The 17,269-nt window shown below is 39.3% G+C and overlaps 1 protein-coding gene and 1 non-coding gene across 2 annotated transcripts; both read left to right on the forward strand.

The window, feature by feature from the left end:
* Positions 1 to 375: 375 nt before the first annotated feature.
* LOC133889879 (small nucleolar RNA Z247) lies at positions 376 to 518 on the forward strand. Its single transcript, XR_009903959.1, has one exon. It is a non-coding gene; the product is annotated as a small nucleolar RNA Z247 (small nucleolar RNA).
* Positions 519 to 16,643: 16,125 nt separating this feature from the next.
* Positions 16,644 to 17,269, forward strand: LOC133888994 (uncharacterized). The gene has a single exon (XM_062329422.1). It carries the CDS (start codon positions 16,734 to 16,736, stop codon positions 17,088 to 17,090), a length of 357 nt encoding a protein of 118 aa, XP_062185406.1. The 5' UTR covers positions 16,644 to 16,733; the 3' UTR covers positions 17,091 to 17,269.

The raw sequence follows: 17,269 nt of genomic DNA on the forward strand, positions 1-17,269 counted from the left end.
ATTTGAGGAGCTATGCCTATGATCTCATCGATCACATTGATGGCTCGGCCATGCCACCACCAAGGACGATAAGCCAAACTACAGATGAAGGTGCAAGTCAGGATGCGAATCCAAACTACAAGTCTTGGTTCAATCGTGACTAGATCGTGCTTAGTGGCATCTTCGCATCTCTAACGGAGGATAATCTGTCGCACGTCATGAATGTGACGAACGCACGACAGGCCTATGAAATACTTGAGAGGATGTTTACCTCTCAATCACGAGCGTGTGTTGTTCAAATATGCATGCAGCTCACCAATCTGAAGAAGAAGGAGCTCTCTGCACCGACTACTTCAAGAAGATGAAGAACTTGGCAGACACCATGTCTGCCATCGATATGTCGTTACGTGATGACGAGGTAATCTCATATATTCTTGCAGGACTTGGACCCGACTACGACTCTCTCGTGACAACTATCACTGCCAACACCAGCGACATCACCCTCGATGAAGTTTATGCTCACCTCATGAGCTACGAACGTCGCTTGGAACACAACAATTCAGAAGCGCAACTCAACTTCAACAACTCGGCTAACTTCACTAGTCTCACCCATCAAGCCTGTGGCTCTGGCGGACTGGGTCGTGGTCGTGGACGCGGTGGGCACGAAGGTTGTAATCATGGTGGAAGTAACTCCAGTCAAGGTGGTCGTGGTCCACGTGTGTTCTGCCAAGTGTGCGGCAAACCTGGACACTCGGCTATCAAGTATTGGCATTGCTCTGACGAAACATACAATGAAGAATCCTCCTCTGTTCCAACAACGGCCATGATAGCGTCATACCATGTTGATCCCAACTGGTACACTAACACAGGAGCAACAGATCACATCACAAGTGATCTTGATCGTCTTACCATCAGGGAGAAATATCATGGCGGTGATCAAGTTCAAGATGGCAATGGCGCAGGTTTGCACATATCTCATGTCGGTCATAGTACTATTAATACTACTGCATAACCTCTTGTTCTCAAACATATCCTTCGTGCTCCTCAAATTTATTAGAATTTAATTTCCATACATAAATGTGCCCGAGATAACAATGTATTTCTTGAGTTTCACCCTGATTACTTTGTGATAAAGGATCGGAAGTCGAAGAAAAGCATATTCAGCGGCAAGTGTGAATCAGGCCTCTACCCAATCGCCATCCACCATAAGAGGTTTCAAGATTGCCATGCTCAGTTCATCAATCAATAAAGAGCAATGGCACGCTTGTCTTGGCCATCCCTCGTACCAAGTAGTCCAGTCTATTTTGCATATCAATAAATTACCGCATGTTAGCTCAAAACATACAAATGTTAGTAATGCTTGTCAGCTGGCAAAGAGCCATCAACTTCCCTATACTAGTTCAGTTCATAGATCCATGTCTCCTTTAGAACTTGTTTTCTCCGATATTTGGGGTCCAGCAGTTCAATCTATTGAAGGATATAAGTATTGTGTCAGTTCTATAGATGATTTTAGTACATTTTCATGGATCTATCTTTTACACTCCAAAGATGAAGTGTTTGATATTTTCCTTCAGTTCCAAAACCGTGTTGAAAGAATTCTTGAAAAGAATATCAAATGTGTTCAATCTAATTGGGGAGGAGAATATCAACGCCTCTCAAAAAAAATTCAAAACATAGGCATTGAACACAGAATGTCATGTCCTCACACACATCAGCAAAATGGCTCTACTGAAAGAAAACATCATCATATTGTTGAGACAGGCCTTGCACTTCTTTCTCAAGCATCCATGCAGCTCAAGTTCTGGGATGAAGCTTTCTGAACTGCCACATATCTCATTAATCATCTCCCTACTCATGTCATTGATAATATCTCGCCACTTGAAAGGTTGTTTGGTGTTCAACCCAATTATTCTATGCTCAGAATCTTTGGTTGTGCTAGTTGGCCCCATCTTCGTGCATACAACAAACACAAACTCTCTTTTCGATCCAAAGAATGTGTGTTCTTAGGATATAGTCATAATCATAAAGCATTCAAATGTCTCGATATGTCTTTTGGCCGTGTATATATATCTCGGGATGTTGTCTTTGATGAGCAAATCTTTCCTTTTGCTAGAAATTCTGTCACCACATCAACCACTACAGCACCATCATCTCATACATATCTTCATGTTCCCTCTGCTCCAAACATTATCGAGTCCACTGAACCTTGCAGTAGTGTTTCTAGTGCTATTGATCTTGTAACTGAGAATAGGCACTCTCACGTTTCATCTGAGCCCTTGCAGATAGAACAAGTAAATGATGAGTTAGAACCTCCAACAACAACACATCACTATGGAACACGGCTGCAGAATAACATTCAACGACTGATGAAACGCACTAACGGGATAGTGGCCTACTCCGCCGAGCGTTCAGAGGTCAATCTAAAGCAGGAACACACACAAGTAGATGATATAGATTGTGAAACAACATCTTATATTGATGCTATGAATATTCCCTTGTGGATGGAAGCTATGGATGCAGAATTTGCAGCTTTAATGAAGAACAAAATGTGGCATTTGATACCTCCCAAATCAGGTCTCAATGTTATAGATTGTAAATGGGTCTTCAAGCTCAAACGCCGAGCTGATGTAACAATTGGTCGTTATAAAGCTCGATTGGTTGTAAAAGGCTTCAAGCAAAGGTGAGGAATTGATTATGAGGACATATTTAGCCCAGTAGTGAAACCTACTACCATTCGGGTTATTTTATCTCTGGTTGTATCAAGGGGATGGAGTATGCGACAAATAGATGTACAGAATGCATTTCTTCATGGTGTCTTACATAAGGATGTCTATATGAAGCAACCACCAGGCTACGAGGACAAGAGGTATCCATATTATTTATGCACAAGGTATCCATATTATTTATGTACAAGGGAAATCACTTTATGGATTGAAACAGGCACCCAGAGAATGGTTTGCTCAACTTAGCTCCAAATACAAGATCTTGGGTTCACTCCATCCAAAGCTGATGTGTCCTTGTTTATCTTCAACAAAGGAGGTATTACCATGTATATATTAATATATGTTGATGACATAATTATTGTCAGCTCTTCATATCAAGCAACAGACAGGCTTCAACATCAGTTACAAAAGGACTTTGTTGTCAAAGATCTTGGCTCTCTTAATTATTTTCTTGGCATTGAGGTGAATCAAGTGGATGATGGCGCTATCGTATCACAGCACAAGTATATTAAGGATTTGTTAAGAAAGACCAATATGACTTTGGCGAAACCTGCTAGCACTCCAATGGGGGTTTCAGATCGAGAAACTATCTAAAGGTGTTGGTACTGCTTTAAAAGAAGAGGACGCAACAAAATATAGAAGCATGGTAGGGGCGCTGCAATACTTGACCTTGACTCATCCTAATATTGCATACAGTGTCAATAAGGTTTGTCAATTTATTCAAGTTCCAACTGATGTTCACTGGATTGCTGTAAAAAGGATTTTGCGATACCTCAAAGATACTGCAAAACTTGGTCTAGCAATTAGACGATCATCTTCCTGCTTGGTTAGTGCATTTTCTAATGAAGATTGTGCTGGGTGCCCTGATGACAGAAGAAGTTTTGGTGGTTATGCAGTGTTACTTCGATGCAATCTTGTCGCCTGGAGTTCACGGAAACATCCAACTGTCTCTCGATCAAGCACTAAAGCAGAGTATATAGGTCCATGGCTAATGCAACTGCAGAAGTAATGTGGGTACAAGCATTGCTAGGAGAGCCTGGTAGATCGCTATCTAGACCTCCGTGTCTTTGGTGCGATAATTTGGGCTTTGTCTATTTAACAGCTAATCCTGTGTTTCATGCAAGGACAAAACATATTGAGGTGGACTATCATATTGTTTGTGAGAAAGTTGCACGTGAAGCTCTGGAGATTAGGTTCATATCATCAAAAGATCAGCTAGCTGATTCATTAACAAAACCACTACCAACTCAACCTTTTGTTTGGAGTCGAAGCAATCTGAATCTTGCTGCACCACGTCCAAATTGAGGAGTGTGTTAAACAGAGAGGTTAGTTTGGTATGGGATAGATTAGTTTGGTATGTGATCGGTTTTGATTAGCTATATCTGTAAGATTTGTATTTAGCCAATCAATAGGAATTGTATTTGAATCATATACTATAGCTGTTCGACAATATCTATTAGGATCATCTGTAATCTGATTTAACCCGATTCAAATGCAACCACTATGTAATGTCTTGATTCTATATAAACATGAAGGGATCGGTAGGGATCCTCATGGCAAAAATTCACAAGTTATAGATTAGATACCCCGAATCAGAAAAGCAGGGAAGATTCAACAAGTAGCAACATAGTTTAATCGCGAGAAATTTTTTGTTTTGCCATTAAAGAATTGAAGAGCCCTATATATCATCCCCTATGGCACCAACATTTTACAGTACTTCTCCATTTCCATTAGCCTATTATAGTTGTTTTTTCACTTGACAAGAGCTAGTGAAGAACAGAGTAGTAATGAATCGAGATGAACAATAAAATCATCATTTTAGACTCTCGGCGACAATGAGGCATGTTTGGCTAGCAAGAAATGGCACAATTGAGGAAGATATTAACAGAATATTGTTGACGTGAAAAGTTTTCACGCCAACACACTGAGTACCTCATGTGCAATATCTGGCGAGCAGCACCCAGGATGCCCTGGTGGTGGCGTTGCGTCGTCGGACCTTCGTCGTCACCCACACTCGAGAGGGACCCCGTCGGAGTGCGGGTGACCGGCGGCTTATCCTTGGTCGTCGAGATAAAGAACAGGAAGCAATATAGATGAGAAAAAAGAACAGGACTACGAGAGCTAGGCACAAGATGAAAGATATTGTAAATTGTGTTTGATCGATTGGTTGATGTCCTCAATCGACCATGACCCTCTCATATTTAAAGGGCAGCAGGTCTTAGCCGTAAGAAATCAGGACTCATAATTCAAACCGAATAAGAATTACATATATAATTCAGCTATACCTACCTAATCTCCAAACTTTCTATACCAAACATATATTTCCTATTTGAACACGTAAAACTCTCATATATCTATCCGAATATACTTTAATGTAGTTCGACATTCTTAGATTCGACCAACTCTTCCATCTGTTCAGAGACCAACTACAGGAACAAACCATGATCACTGGTCGCCTGGTCATTGGTCATGACTACTGATCGTGTTCACTATTCTAAAATCACTATTCACTAGTTTGAAATCACTGTTCACTGGGCGGAGGTTATTGGTCAGAGGTTACTGTTCACTGGTCTGAATTTACTGTTCACTAGTCATTGTACTGTTTATCTGGTCGCCCATTAAGCCAGTCATTGTTGCAATAGCCACTATAAATACCAAATCTTGTCATCAATAAATGCCCCCCTATTTTTTGGTGAAGCTTGCTCACTGAAAAACATATCTCCCTTCTACGTTTCTTAGGACGATGATCAAGACATTGATCATGAATACCACTTAGGACAATGGTAACCAATATATCAGCCATAATTCTCCTAAGCATCTTGCCATACACTAGGATAAAATTTCTTCAAGTATCATCTATTAATAGCTTTAGGCAGTTTCTCTTCTTGCAAACTTTCTAGCAGATAAGAATTTTTCAGGGACAATACTTACAATTCTGTATGGACCTTCTCAACTTGGAGACCATTTACCAAATTTGTTGTCCTTCAATCCTACAGGCAAAATAGTCTTCTACACAAGATCACTAATCTGAAATGACTTTGCTTTTACCTTCCTGATATAGGCTTTGGCTACCCTCAACTTGTCTTTCTCGATCTCTTTCAAAGCCTTCAACCTTTAATCCGTCACTTCACCAATCATGCCCATCATTAGATCATAATAATCCACAGCCGACAAGTTATTCTACTCGGTCAATCTCAAAGCATTAAGATTCACTTCAATAGGTAAAATGGCTTCTGGTCCATAAACAAGTTCATACAGTGTTACTTTAGTGGCACCATGTCTAGATATACAATGTGCCCACAAAGCCTCTGATAGAACTTCATGCCATCTCCTGGGATGTTTCTCTATTTTCTTCTTGATAAGTTTAATCAAAATTTTAATACTAGACTAGGTCTGACCATTGGCCTAAGCATAATAAGGAGATGAATTAAAAAGCTTAATTTTTAATGCTTCGGTAAATTCACGTACCTGGTGCGACATGAATGAAGTACCTTGATCTGTAGTTAAAGTCTGCGGAATGCCAAATCTATGAACAATATGCTCCAAAATAAAGTCAATTAACTCCTTATGTGTCATGTTCTTGAGAGGAACAACTTCAGTCCACTTAGTAAAATAATCAGTAGCCACCAAAATAAAGTGATGACCTTTAGATGACGGAGGATGTATTTGGCTGATGAAATCCAAACCCCAACCTCAGAACGGCTATGGTTTGATAATAGGATGCATCATAGCAATAGGAATTAATTGGATATCACCAAACTTTTAACACACCTCACATCCTTTATAATACGTGAAGCAATCATTAAACATAGTAGGACAATGAAAACCAGCCCTCTTCAATAACCACTTCATCTTGCACGCTAATTGATACGTGCCACATGTGCCTTCATGCACTTCTCCCATAGCAATTCTAGCTTCATCAAAATCCAAGCATTTGAGAAGCACACCATCCACAGTCCGACGATATAAATCATCATTCAACACTGTATACTTGAAAGCTTGCCGCCGAATCTTTCTATCAACACTCTTGCTTTGATATTTCAAGTCATCAATGAGATGCTTTCTCCAATCTTCACCTTCAGCAACTTCAACATTCTCTCCCAATGAAGAAGGTATAACCGAACCCAAAAATTTATGTTTGACTATATAAGGATCAACACTTTCAAGCATCGGTCTTTCAATCACAAAGAATTTACCTCTACCAACTTCATAACCGGATGTTTGTTGTGCTAAATCATTAGCCCTAAAATTATTACCTCTAAACACATGATTGATAGTAAAATCATCCAAACAGCAATAATATCTAGACACTTATCATGATAACTATTTAGTGATCCGTCAAAACATTGATAATTACTGAAAACTTGCTGCACAACTAGCAACGAATCACCAAAAACCTCTATGTTCTTCACACCCATGGAGCTCAAAATTTCTAATCCTAATAAGAGAACTTCATATTCAGCTTGATTATTGGTACAAAAATATTCTAGACAACAAAATATTTCAAAAATAGCACATCTAGGTGACACAAAAACAATACCAACACCTTGTCCAACTTCGCAAGCCGAACCATCAAAATAAAGCTTCCATAGTTTAATAGATATAAAACCGATATCTAAATCATGCTTATCATCAATCCGATGGTTAACAATAAAATTAGCTACAATTTGGACTTTCATAGATTTCAATGATTCATAATCCAAATCATATTCTATAAGTGCATAAGCCTATTTACCAATTCTACCACTCAAAATTGGTTTTTGCAATGTATACTTAATCACATTGGCTTGACATACTACTACACAAGTATTGGATAGCAAATAATGCCTTAACTTTGTGCAAACATAATATAGCGATAAGCATAATTTTTCAATAAAGACATACCTTGTCTCCGCTTCTAAAAGACGTCGGCTCAAATAAGTGATTGCATGCTCTTTACCATCAACTTCTTGTACCAAAACAGCACCAATCACATTCTCCCACAGCAATATATAGCCGAAAAGGTAATCCGGCTTTAGGCGCTGAAGCACCGGAGGAGTAGACAAATATTTCTTAATCTCATCAAATGCACGTTGCTGCTCTGCCCCCAAGTAAATCGGTCTCATTTTTCAACTGAAGTATAGGTGAAAAAGTACTTATTTTCCCAGACAAGTTTGATATAAATCTTCTCAGGTAATTCACCTTGCCCAGAAATTTCTGCATATCCCTTTTACAAGTAGGCGCCTGAACCTTTTGTATAGCTTCTATTTTATTAGGATCTATCTCTATGCCTTTCTAGCCGACACATCAAAAGCACATTTGAGTGGATTCATTTTCAGACCATACCGACGCATTCTTTCAAAGGCTAAACGTAGATCGGCTACATGAGAATCATTGCCATCCAATTTAACAACTATATCATCAATATATACTTCTAATATGACACCAAGCAAATCATGAAAAATTAAATTCATAGCCCTTTGATAAGTAGCACCGGCTTTTTCAACCCAAAAGTCATAACCACCCACTCAAATAAACTAACAAAACCAGGACAACAAAGAGTCATTTTGGACATATATTCCTCGGCCATAAAAAATTGATTATAACTAGCATTACCATCAAGAAAACTAATTATTATATGTCCTGAAGCATCATTGATTAACATGTCGGCTATACACATAGGATATTCATCTTTAGGAGTAGCTTTATTCAAATCTCTAAAATAAATACAAACTCATAACTTACCACTACTCTTCTTCTCCACTGGGACAATGTTGGAAATCCAATCAGCATACCTGTAAGGCCTAATGAATCCCGCTTTCAATAACCGGTCTCTTTCTTCTTTGATCTGATCATACATATTAGGATTAAACCTTCTAGGTGGCTGTTTATAAGGTCTAAGTCCCACTTTGATAGGCAACCAATGTTCTATTAACTCTCGTTCAAGTCCCGGCATCTCATGATATTCCCAAGCAAAACAATTAACGTACTCTTTAAGCAACTCGATTACTTTAGCCTTGTAATCGGTTTCCATATTCTTGTTTACAAACATCGGTCTTGGAATACTACCATCACCTATATCAACTTCTTCTAATGGATCAACCGATGAAATTTTTGACCTAGCTTATCTAACTCATCTAAATCTTCAATGGCCTCACAAATATCGTTCTCATATGACCGATATTGCTCCATGCGCTTGTGCAACCATTCTAAATTTCTACCTCTACTCATTGATACATCATGCCATTGAAACGATTATCATAAGTCGGCTTTACAACCACGGGTACAAATTCATCCTTGGAGACACTAAGAAAATCATAATTTGACAAATCAAGACCCGACAAGCACTCAACATTACCGTATCTCCAATCGGCTAAAGCATCGGCCAAAGCAACATAGACCGAAGTATCCACATGAATTATCTCTACCTCATCATGCACCCATTGAATTAAAAATTGATGCAAGATGGAAGGCACACAACCATTTGCATGAATCCAATCACGCCCAAGAATAACACTATACTTACCTTGCACCTCGACGACGAAGAAGGCGGTGGATAATGTCTTGCTTCCAATAGTGAGCTCCATAGAGATAACCCCTTTAGTCTCATTAGAATCACCCGCAAATCTATTGAGCACCAAATTAGTTTTCATTAATTCGCTATCATCTCTACCAAGCTTCTTAAAAATTGAGTATGGCATCAAGTTTACAGCAACCCCCACCATCAACAAGCATCCTAAAAATCGACTTCCCATTAATATGACTCTTCACATACAAGGGCTTCAAATGCCGATCTGTCTCTCTTGGCTTCTCAAAAATAGCTTCTTTTGGCCCCAAATTCAATTGAGCCACTTCACCTTCATCCACAGCATGAAATTCCGAAGGTAACATAAAAACCATATTTATATCCATACTTCGGTCGATGAAGCATCACTAGGGTGCACCGGCGAATCATCATAATCAATCAAATCCTCATCTTCCTTGTCTTCTTGCATAAGCACTGGTGTGGTTGCTGAAAAAGGGGTTGTTGTAGGAGTTGTCATTGCATTTATCTTGGGTCTCCATACTTGCTTTGCGAGTTGCATTGGCTTAACTTCATTGGAAGAGTCGTCCCGCAATTTTTCAGCTTGCTACTCCATTAATTCCTGCCTACGTAGCCGCTGCAATCTTCTCTTTTTTGTGTGAGATAAGCCGGAGGGACACCACCTCGGCTGTAGATACTTAGAAGGCGGATGGCTGCTACTTGCCTCATGATTATTATCCTTTGGAATAGCATACACAACAGTAGGTATACTTTCAGATTTGACCGATTTATTGCTAATAACAATCGATCCTTTACCAAGCTCTTCAGCAACCACTTTCATTGACCCTATTTCAATAATATTAGCAGCAGTGGCCCTTATTTTAGCAATACTAGAATCTAAAGTTCGAATAGAAATAACACTTTCCTTGACCCGGTATACCTTCTTCGCATTTCTATCATGTCGAACATCACTAGACCACCATAATAAGTCGTGGATAGGATGTAGTATTCTATCAAATACCGGCCTACGTGGTGTTGTCCATCCCGGATGAAAATAATTTAATTGCTCTGGAGGAGGCATCCACATACCATTATAACCCCATGTTGGACAAGGAGGAAAAGACATCGGAAGAGGCATCCATGGCCATGGTGCCAGCCCAAGTGGTGGGTGAGTAGCAGCAACACAATCCTCCTATGGTTGATGATGATCATGCACTTCTTGCTTCAAAGGTGATCTTGGTCGCTTGAGATTATTTGGCCGATTCGTATGAGTTTGGACGGCCTTATTCTTTTCATATTTGGACAGAAGTTGCTTGAACGTGGGTTTGAATTTCACAACCTTGTCATGTCCTTTGTCTTTATTAATCTTCCACCTGCCAACCTCCAGATTTTTGGGTTTGATCATCCTAGCATTGCCATGCCCCCAAGGGGTCAAAGTGTTCAACACAACTTTGATCAATTCCTTGCCTTCAGAGTATTCTCAAGTAGCACTTCTCTTAGCAAATTCTTGTTCTCTCCCAAAGGTTTTGACCTATCTTCACCGACGATCACATTTTTTCCTTTAGCTGATTCGGCTTGAGTTGGCTGAATTAGAACACTCTTATCCTGGAGATCAATTGCATTAACCGGGAACAGTTACTTGTCAACTTGCATCTCTAAGAATTTCAATTGTCCTTCGTTAATGGCCGATTGAATCTGTCGACGAAAAACATTATAATTATAGTAGCATGAGAGTAAGAATTATGCCATTTACAATAAGCTCGCCTCTTTAATTCTTCTAATGGTGGAATTACATGACCATGAGGAAGCTTAATTTATTTTTCTTGCAGCAAATAATCGAAAATCCTATCACACTTGGCTACATCAAAAGTAAATTTAATTTCTTCTTGCTGATTTTTGGGAGGAATCAACTTAAGAGGAGAGCAAATGAACGTTTTAGACTTAGAAGACCAAGCCAATTGGGCTACACACACATCGGCATCATCATCGTTCGAATTCTCAGACTCATACTCAAGCATATGAACATTAGGACGATCAACTTTAAATTTATCATTTGAGTTCTAAAAATTTTCTAGACTTTTTAGCCTGGCTTTCTAATGCCATAGCTCTTTGCAAAACTTGGTTAACATCCTGAAATTCAAAACCTTCTAGCTTTTCTTTAAGATGAGACAACAAACCCGAATAAGCTAATTCGGCTAAGTCTTCTTCAAAAAGTATTAAGTTAAAGCATCCGTTTTTTTATCCCTAAACCTTCTAATAAAATCAGCAACAGGTTCATTGTATTTTTGTTTAACTGATGTTAAATGTGAAAGCCTCAATTTAGTATCAACACTATAAAAATATTCATGTAATTTCTCTTCTAATTGAGACCACACATGAACGAAATTAGGAGCAAGGGATGCAAACTAAGTAAAAGTTATTCCAGACAATGACAAAAGAAATAATCTAATTTTTAGCACATCACTGGAACTAGCTTCACCTAATTGTGCAAGAAACTGGCCTACATGCTCCAGTTGTTCTATTGTCCTCCCCGGTAAACTTCACAAAATCAAGAACCTTGAAACCATGGGGGTATGGGATTGTATCATAGTGCTCGAGATATGGCTTTTGGTATGCACGAGCTTTCCTTCTAACCTCCAAGCCGAATTGCTCTTTAAGCACAGTAGCTACTTGTTCTCGCATGATTTCAGTATAATCGGCTACAAGCCAATTAGGGTTAGCTATTGGCTCGAGCGGTGGTGTGGACAAATTTGGCACATGAGAAGTAACAGGAGGTGGCGTAGCAAAATTTTGTGGTCCATAAGGGATTCCCGGTCCTTGCGGCGGTATAAGTGGAACACTATACGCTACGGTTTGGTAATATGGTGTTTACATGTTGGGATAATTTTCGGCTCTATAAGCTTGAGCCGAAGTTGAAGCTTTGTGCATTGCATATGGTGTTTGGTATGGGTTTTGTGTTACATAAGTTTTAATAGTATGAGAAGTGACATAATTAGGTGCAACACTACCCGTAATATTTCGGTCATCATGAGGATTATGTGCATAAGAAACACTAGGTAATGTATTAAAAATAGCAGGTAAAATTGGAGCACTAACATTACTAGTGGCAGGTTTTTTTCAGATTTTGCTTCTCATGAATTTGTAGAACTAAAGGCAGAAGCTCATCAACCAATGTATTCTTAACCAATTTCTAAACACTATTAGCCATGGTTGCACTAACAGATTGATCGATCATAACAGCAACCTCTTGATGAGAAAGAGAGGGTTGAGAACTCACATTGATTGTTACCTTAGGGCTTTGGTCGGTGGGTGGTGGAGAGTCTTCTTTCTTGAATACACCTTGCTGAGTCTTCACATAGCGCAAGAGCAACTATTGTCGACAGTGCTCCAAGTCGGCTTCGATCGCCAAATGCGCCTCTTACGGCAACTCATCTTACGACACCATAATGATGTTGTCTTTATCAATTTTCAAAGTAGACATGACTAGGGTTTTAGAATTCGGCTAAGAGAAACCCGAAAAACTTCATCCCTAGTGGAGTTGCCAAAAAGTGTGTTGACACGAAAAGTTGCTACACCAACACACTGAGCACCTCGTGTGTAATATCTGGCGAGCAGCACCTAGGATGCCCTAGTCGTGGTGCTGCATCGTCAGACCTTCGTCGTCACCCTCCCTCGGGAGGGACCCCGTCAGAGTGCGGGTGACCGACGGCTTGTCCTTGGTCGTCGAGATCAAGAACAGGAAGCAATATAGATGGGAAAAAAGAACGGAACTACGAGAGCTAGGCAAAAGATGAAAGATATTGTAAATTATGTTTGATCGATTGGTTGATGTCCTCAATCGGCCATGACCCTCTTATATTTAAAGGGCAGCAGGTCTTAGCCGTAAGAGATTAGGACTCCTAATTCAAACCGAACAAGACTTATAGATATAATTCGGCTATGCCAACTGATCTTTAAACTTTCTATACCAAACATATATTTCCTATTTGAATACGTAAAACTCTCATATATCTACCCGAATACGCTTTAATGTAGTTTGGGCTTCTTAGATTCGACCAACTCTTCCATCTGTCCGGAAACTAACTGCAGGAACAAACCATGATCACTGATCGTCTGGTCATTTGTCATGACCACTGATCATGTTCACTGGTCTGAAATCATTGTTCACTGGTCTGAAATCAATATTCACTAGTCTGAAATCACTGTTTACTGGTCGGAGGTTATTGTTCACTTGTTTAAAGTTACTATTTACTGATCGGAAGTTACTATTCACTAGTCGCAGTACTATTCATCTGGTCGCGGTACTGTTTATTTGGTCCCCTATTAAACTAGTCGTTACAGTAAAATAGCTAATATAAATACTAAATCTTGTCATCAACAAATATGTAGGGATCAAAGAAGTGAAAGTTTTCAAATGACTGGTTTGATAGTGCGTAGCTTAGTGGTATGAAGAAAATTTTCTCTTTACTAGAGCAGCTATATGATGTGAATGCCATTTAGATGGGAAAGTTTATAAATTTTCCCTCATACCATATTTTCGTACTTATGTGCCTTTTGATTTTAAAGGATGGGTAGTGGCTGGTGCAAAAGGAAGTTCCTACGAGCGAATTGCTTTTAGTGTTTGAAAGCTGTCACCATGTAAATTAAAGATAAATTCCTCCTATGCCACTAAAATTTTTGGCATTTAAGGAAATCGTGAAGATTCGTGGTAGAATAGGAGGAATTCTCTCTAAATCTAACTATTGAGTGGGGTTTCTGCCTTTGGTGTCGTCTATGTTTTGATGCCAGATGCGGTGCTGTCTTTTGATGACTGTGATGCTACATTCTATTCTTGTTTAATGAGCTTATGCTTTGGTTTTAAAAGGCATGTAACTTTGACTTGCTGTGGTGACTTTTTTTCTGAAGGGAATTTGCTGTGGTGACTTTTTTCTGAAGGGAACTTGCTGTGGTGACTAGTCCACGTAGCAATGTGCAAGGGCCATGCGGCTTTTAGATGGGCCTTCATCCGGAATGGAGTAGGCCGAATCTTCACGATTAGAAGATCGAAGATTAGAAGATGAAAAAGGCAGACCAGACCAATTAGAAGATTGGAGATTTTGGATTGCTTCAGTATAGCGTAAAGAATCATGTAACCTTTTGTATTTCTTGTGGGTGTCGTGTTAAAGATTGTTTCATTTGTTGGTAGTACCAAAACTTTTGGATGGATACACAGCTGTTTTCCACACATGTACATGACAAATACAAGTATATATGCAACAGACAATACGGCAAAGTATTAGAGAACAATTAATAGTTCGGTACATGGAGCTGGCAGCTGACACCGTACTTGTTTACAGGGGCGTATGAGAATTGTTCTGCGTGAGACTACGATGCTCTTGTCGTCTTATTGAGTCAAAATAATGCATCTTTTCTCTCGCTTTTAGACTAGCAAACTACAGATGTTTGGCTGCCCATAATTTCGTGATTAGCGCACGTTTTGTATTACTTTCTGAATAGAAACCCATATTTTCTATGTGATGGTGGTGGCTATGAGTATCTGAATTTCTATGCTTCTGGTCATTGATGGTAAAGGAGGAAAACACCACATTATGGTGGGATGTCATCTTTTGAAAACAACGGTGATGGAAATTTTCGTCGGGTGAAAGTTAGTAATAGAACTTGTGCTTAAGGTTATAATTTCCATGGTTTCATTTTCAAAGGACTATTTGTTGCCTTGTTTTGTGTTGACCTATGTTCCATAGCATTATAATAATGAACGGTTATCTGCATCACAAAAGGTGTTGAAATAATTATATTCCAGTATCTAAAAACATAAGTATCTTAATTTCTAAGTTTACAAAAGCACTACTCCATGTCTCTGTGCTAGCTGTTAACTAGTGTGGATCGGCTTAATTCTAGTACTTGAATTAAGCTAGTACTCATTAAGAGGGCCGCAAAGAGATGTGTTATTAATCATTTGTTTTCGTGACTTTGTGGACCCTACATGCATATGTTAATTTCACCTTTTCTCCCTTCTTTTTCACCGATTAATTGGTCTAACTATCGTGCCACCCAGTTTTCTTTAGATTAGTGGAGTAGATGACAGAGTTCAACTCCAACTGACAACACTTACACATATAATTTGTTGTTTTTCTGACTTTTGGTGTTCAAGGTTCTGTTCAAGATGCGGTAATTTTGTAATTTATTCGTAGGAGAATATACCTTTTCTTTTGCAAAATCCCTGTAAAATTCATCCGTTCTAAGCAGAGTATTAAACATAAACATTTGTATGTAGATAAAGTTTATTTTTTGAAGCGTGGATTTTTCGGATCAAGCTACGCAATATACATATGTTTCTAACCAAAGAATAGCCAAGATCAACTAAGCTTATACTAGGGATGAATAGATAAACATTATCCAGAACTAAAGTCACCTAACCACATCAAGTTGCGCAACTTTAGCTAAATTATGATCCGCGGTAGGATTTTTCTACATGTTTCTTTAGTTCTACTTGTTAGATGTTTCTAAATAAGATCCCAACAAGGACGATGGATCATCGATGATGTCAATTAGTAGTAGTGACCACCTACTTAACAAAGAGATTAATAAACACCAAATAATTTTCACCTATGCAAAGATGACTAGTAGGCCATGTGGTTTCTTTCAGAAAACTGGTTTGGGATCATCCACTTACTAAGGCTACAAGTAGTCATATCCTAAGCTATAGGCATAAGAACTAATCACTGTCACATTCAGATTGGACATAAGTTAGTATGTGGTTCTTTTAGATCTATACATATATGAAAGTCAAAAATCACGACAATGTTGTAAAACATTAATGTATAGTCCTAGACTCCTAGGATAATGCTGTCAGCCGTTTATATATATGAGAATTAATTTTTACGGTACCTCCCAAGTTATAATTCTGATACCTCTTGTTACCTTTCCAAGGATGATAAAAGAGCTCTTTATATAATATATACTCTAAGTGGCATGGCACCTCTGTTTATCAGACGCTTTGAGACACTAATAACATGTATGTTACTCACATAATTTTCAGCGGATTTACCTAAGTGCTTTCGAATCAATCCAGTTAGAAAATCACCTAAATAAACTCTTAATTATTTTTATTCAAATGATGAAAAGGTAAAGCATATGTTAATTACTTAGGAAGGGCCCCTAGCTAATTAGTGATGATTACTGCACATGGAACCTTGTACCTTAAAGCCTTAAGATTACCAAAAAGACACAGCAGTCCTCATCAAAAATCTTGTGGCCCATCCCCATCACTCCATCAACAACTAAACATTGTGTATATATATACTAACACTAAATATATTTTGCCATTTTATAATTAAGCACCAGTAGGCACTTACACATATATATAGGATCATCGATTGATCAGTGAACACTTGTATGTAGTGCCTAGCTAACAACCTTAGCTTGCAACACAAGATCAAGATCACCACAATTAGGCCACATCACCATCAATTAGTTCAGTACTAAACACAATTAATTCTTGAGGCTACAATTAAGTAGCAGCATCAAGAATGTCCAGGCTGCAAGCAAAGAGCTTTAGGAGGAAAGCGGCGGCGGCATCTCACAGTCACAAGACGGCGAGGCCGACGAGGTGGCCGGCCAGGCTGGTGGACGGCTTCAGGAGAATGCTGGTGGGATTCTTCTCCTTCCCTCCGCGGCCACCGAAGGTGACCTTCTCCGTCGACGACCACCACCGCGGCAGCGGCGGCGACGGAGGAGGAGGAGGCGAGGAGTCTAAGCGATCGTCGTGGAGCAGCTCCAACCTGCACCCGCTGAACGCGCACTACGACGAGGCCATCGCCGACTGCGTCGAGTTCTTCAACAAGTCCGCCAGGGTCGACCTCAGGTCACGGCCGCCGCACTTCTGAAGTTTTGATCGGTCCGGTGTTGTGTATGTGTTTGTCTCGTCAATTCAGTGATGCGTTCGAGATGCCTCGGCCTGTTGTTTACTTAGTTTAGCTAGCTGCGTCGTGCTGCATTGCATATCAAATGCTGCCTAAGCTATACATGTGTACCAGTGTATATACATCAATCTGTGAAAGACATG

The sequence above is a fragment of the Phragmites australis genome, chromosome 13, assembly GCF_958298935.1.
Source record: "Phragmites australis chromosome 13, lpPhrAust1.1, whole genome shotgun sequence".
NCBI lineage: Eukaryota > Viridiplantae > Streptophyta > Magnoliopsida > Poales > Poaceae > Phragmites > Phragmites australis.

Excerpts from the sequence above, each read along its gene's own strand:
- LOC133888994 (XM_062329422.1), top strand. The coding sequence starts at position 16,734 with ATGTCCAGGCTGCAAGCAAAGAGCTTTAGGAGGAAAGCGGCGGCGGCA.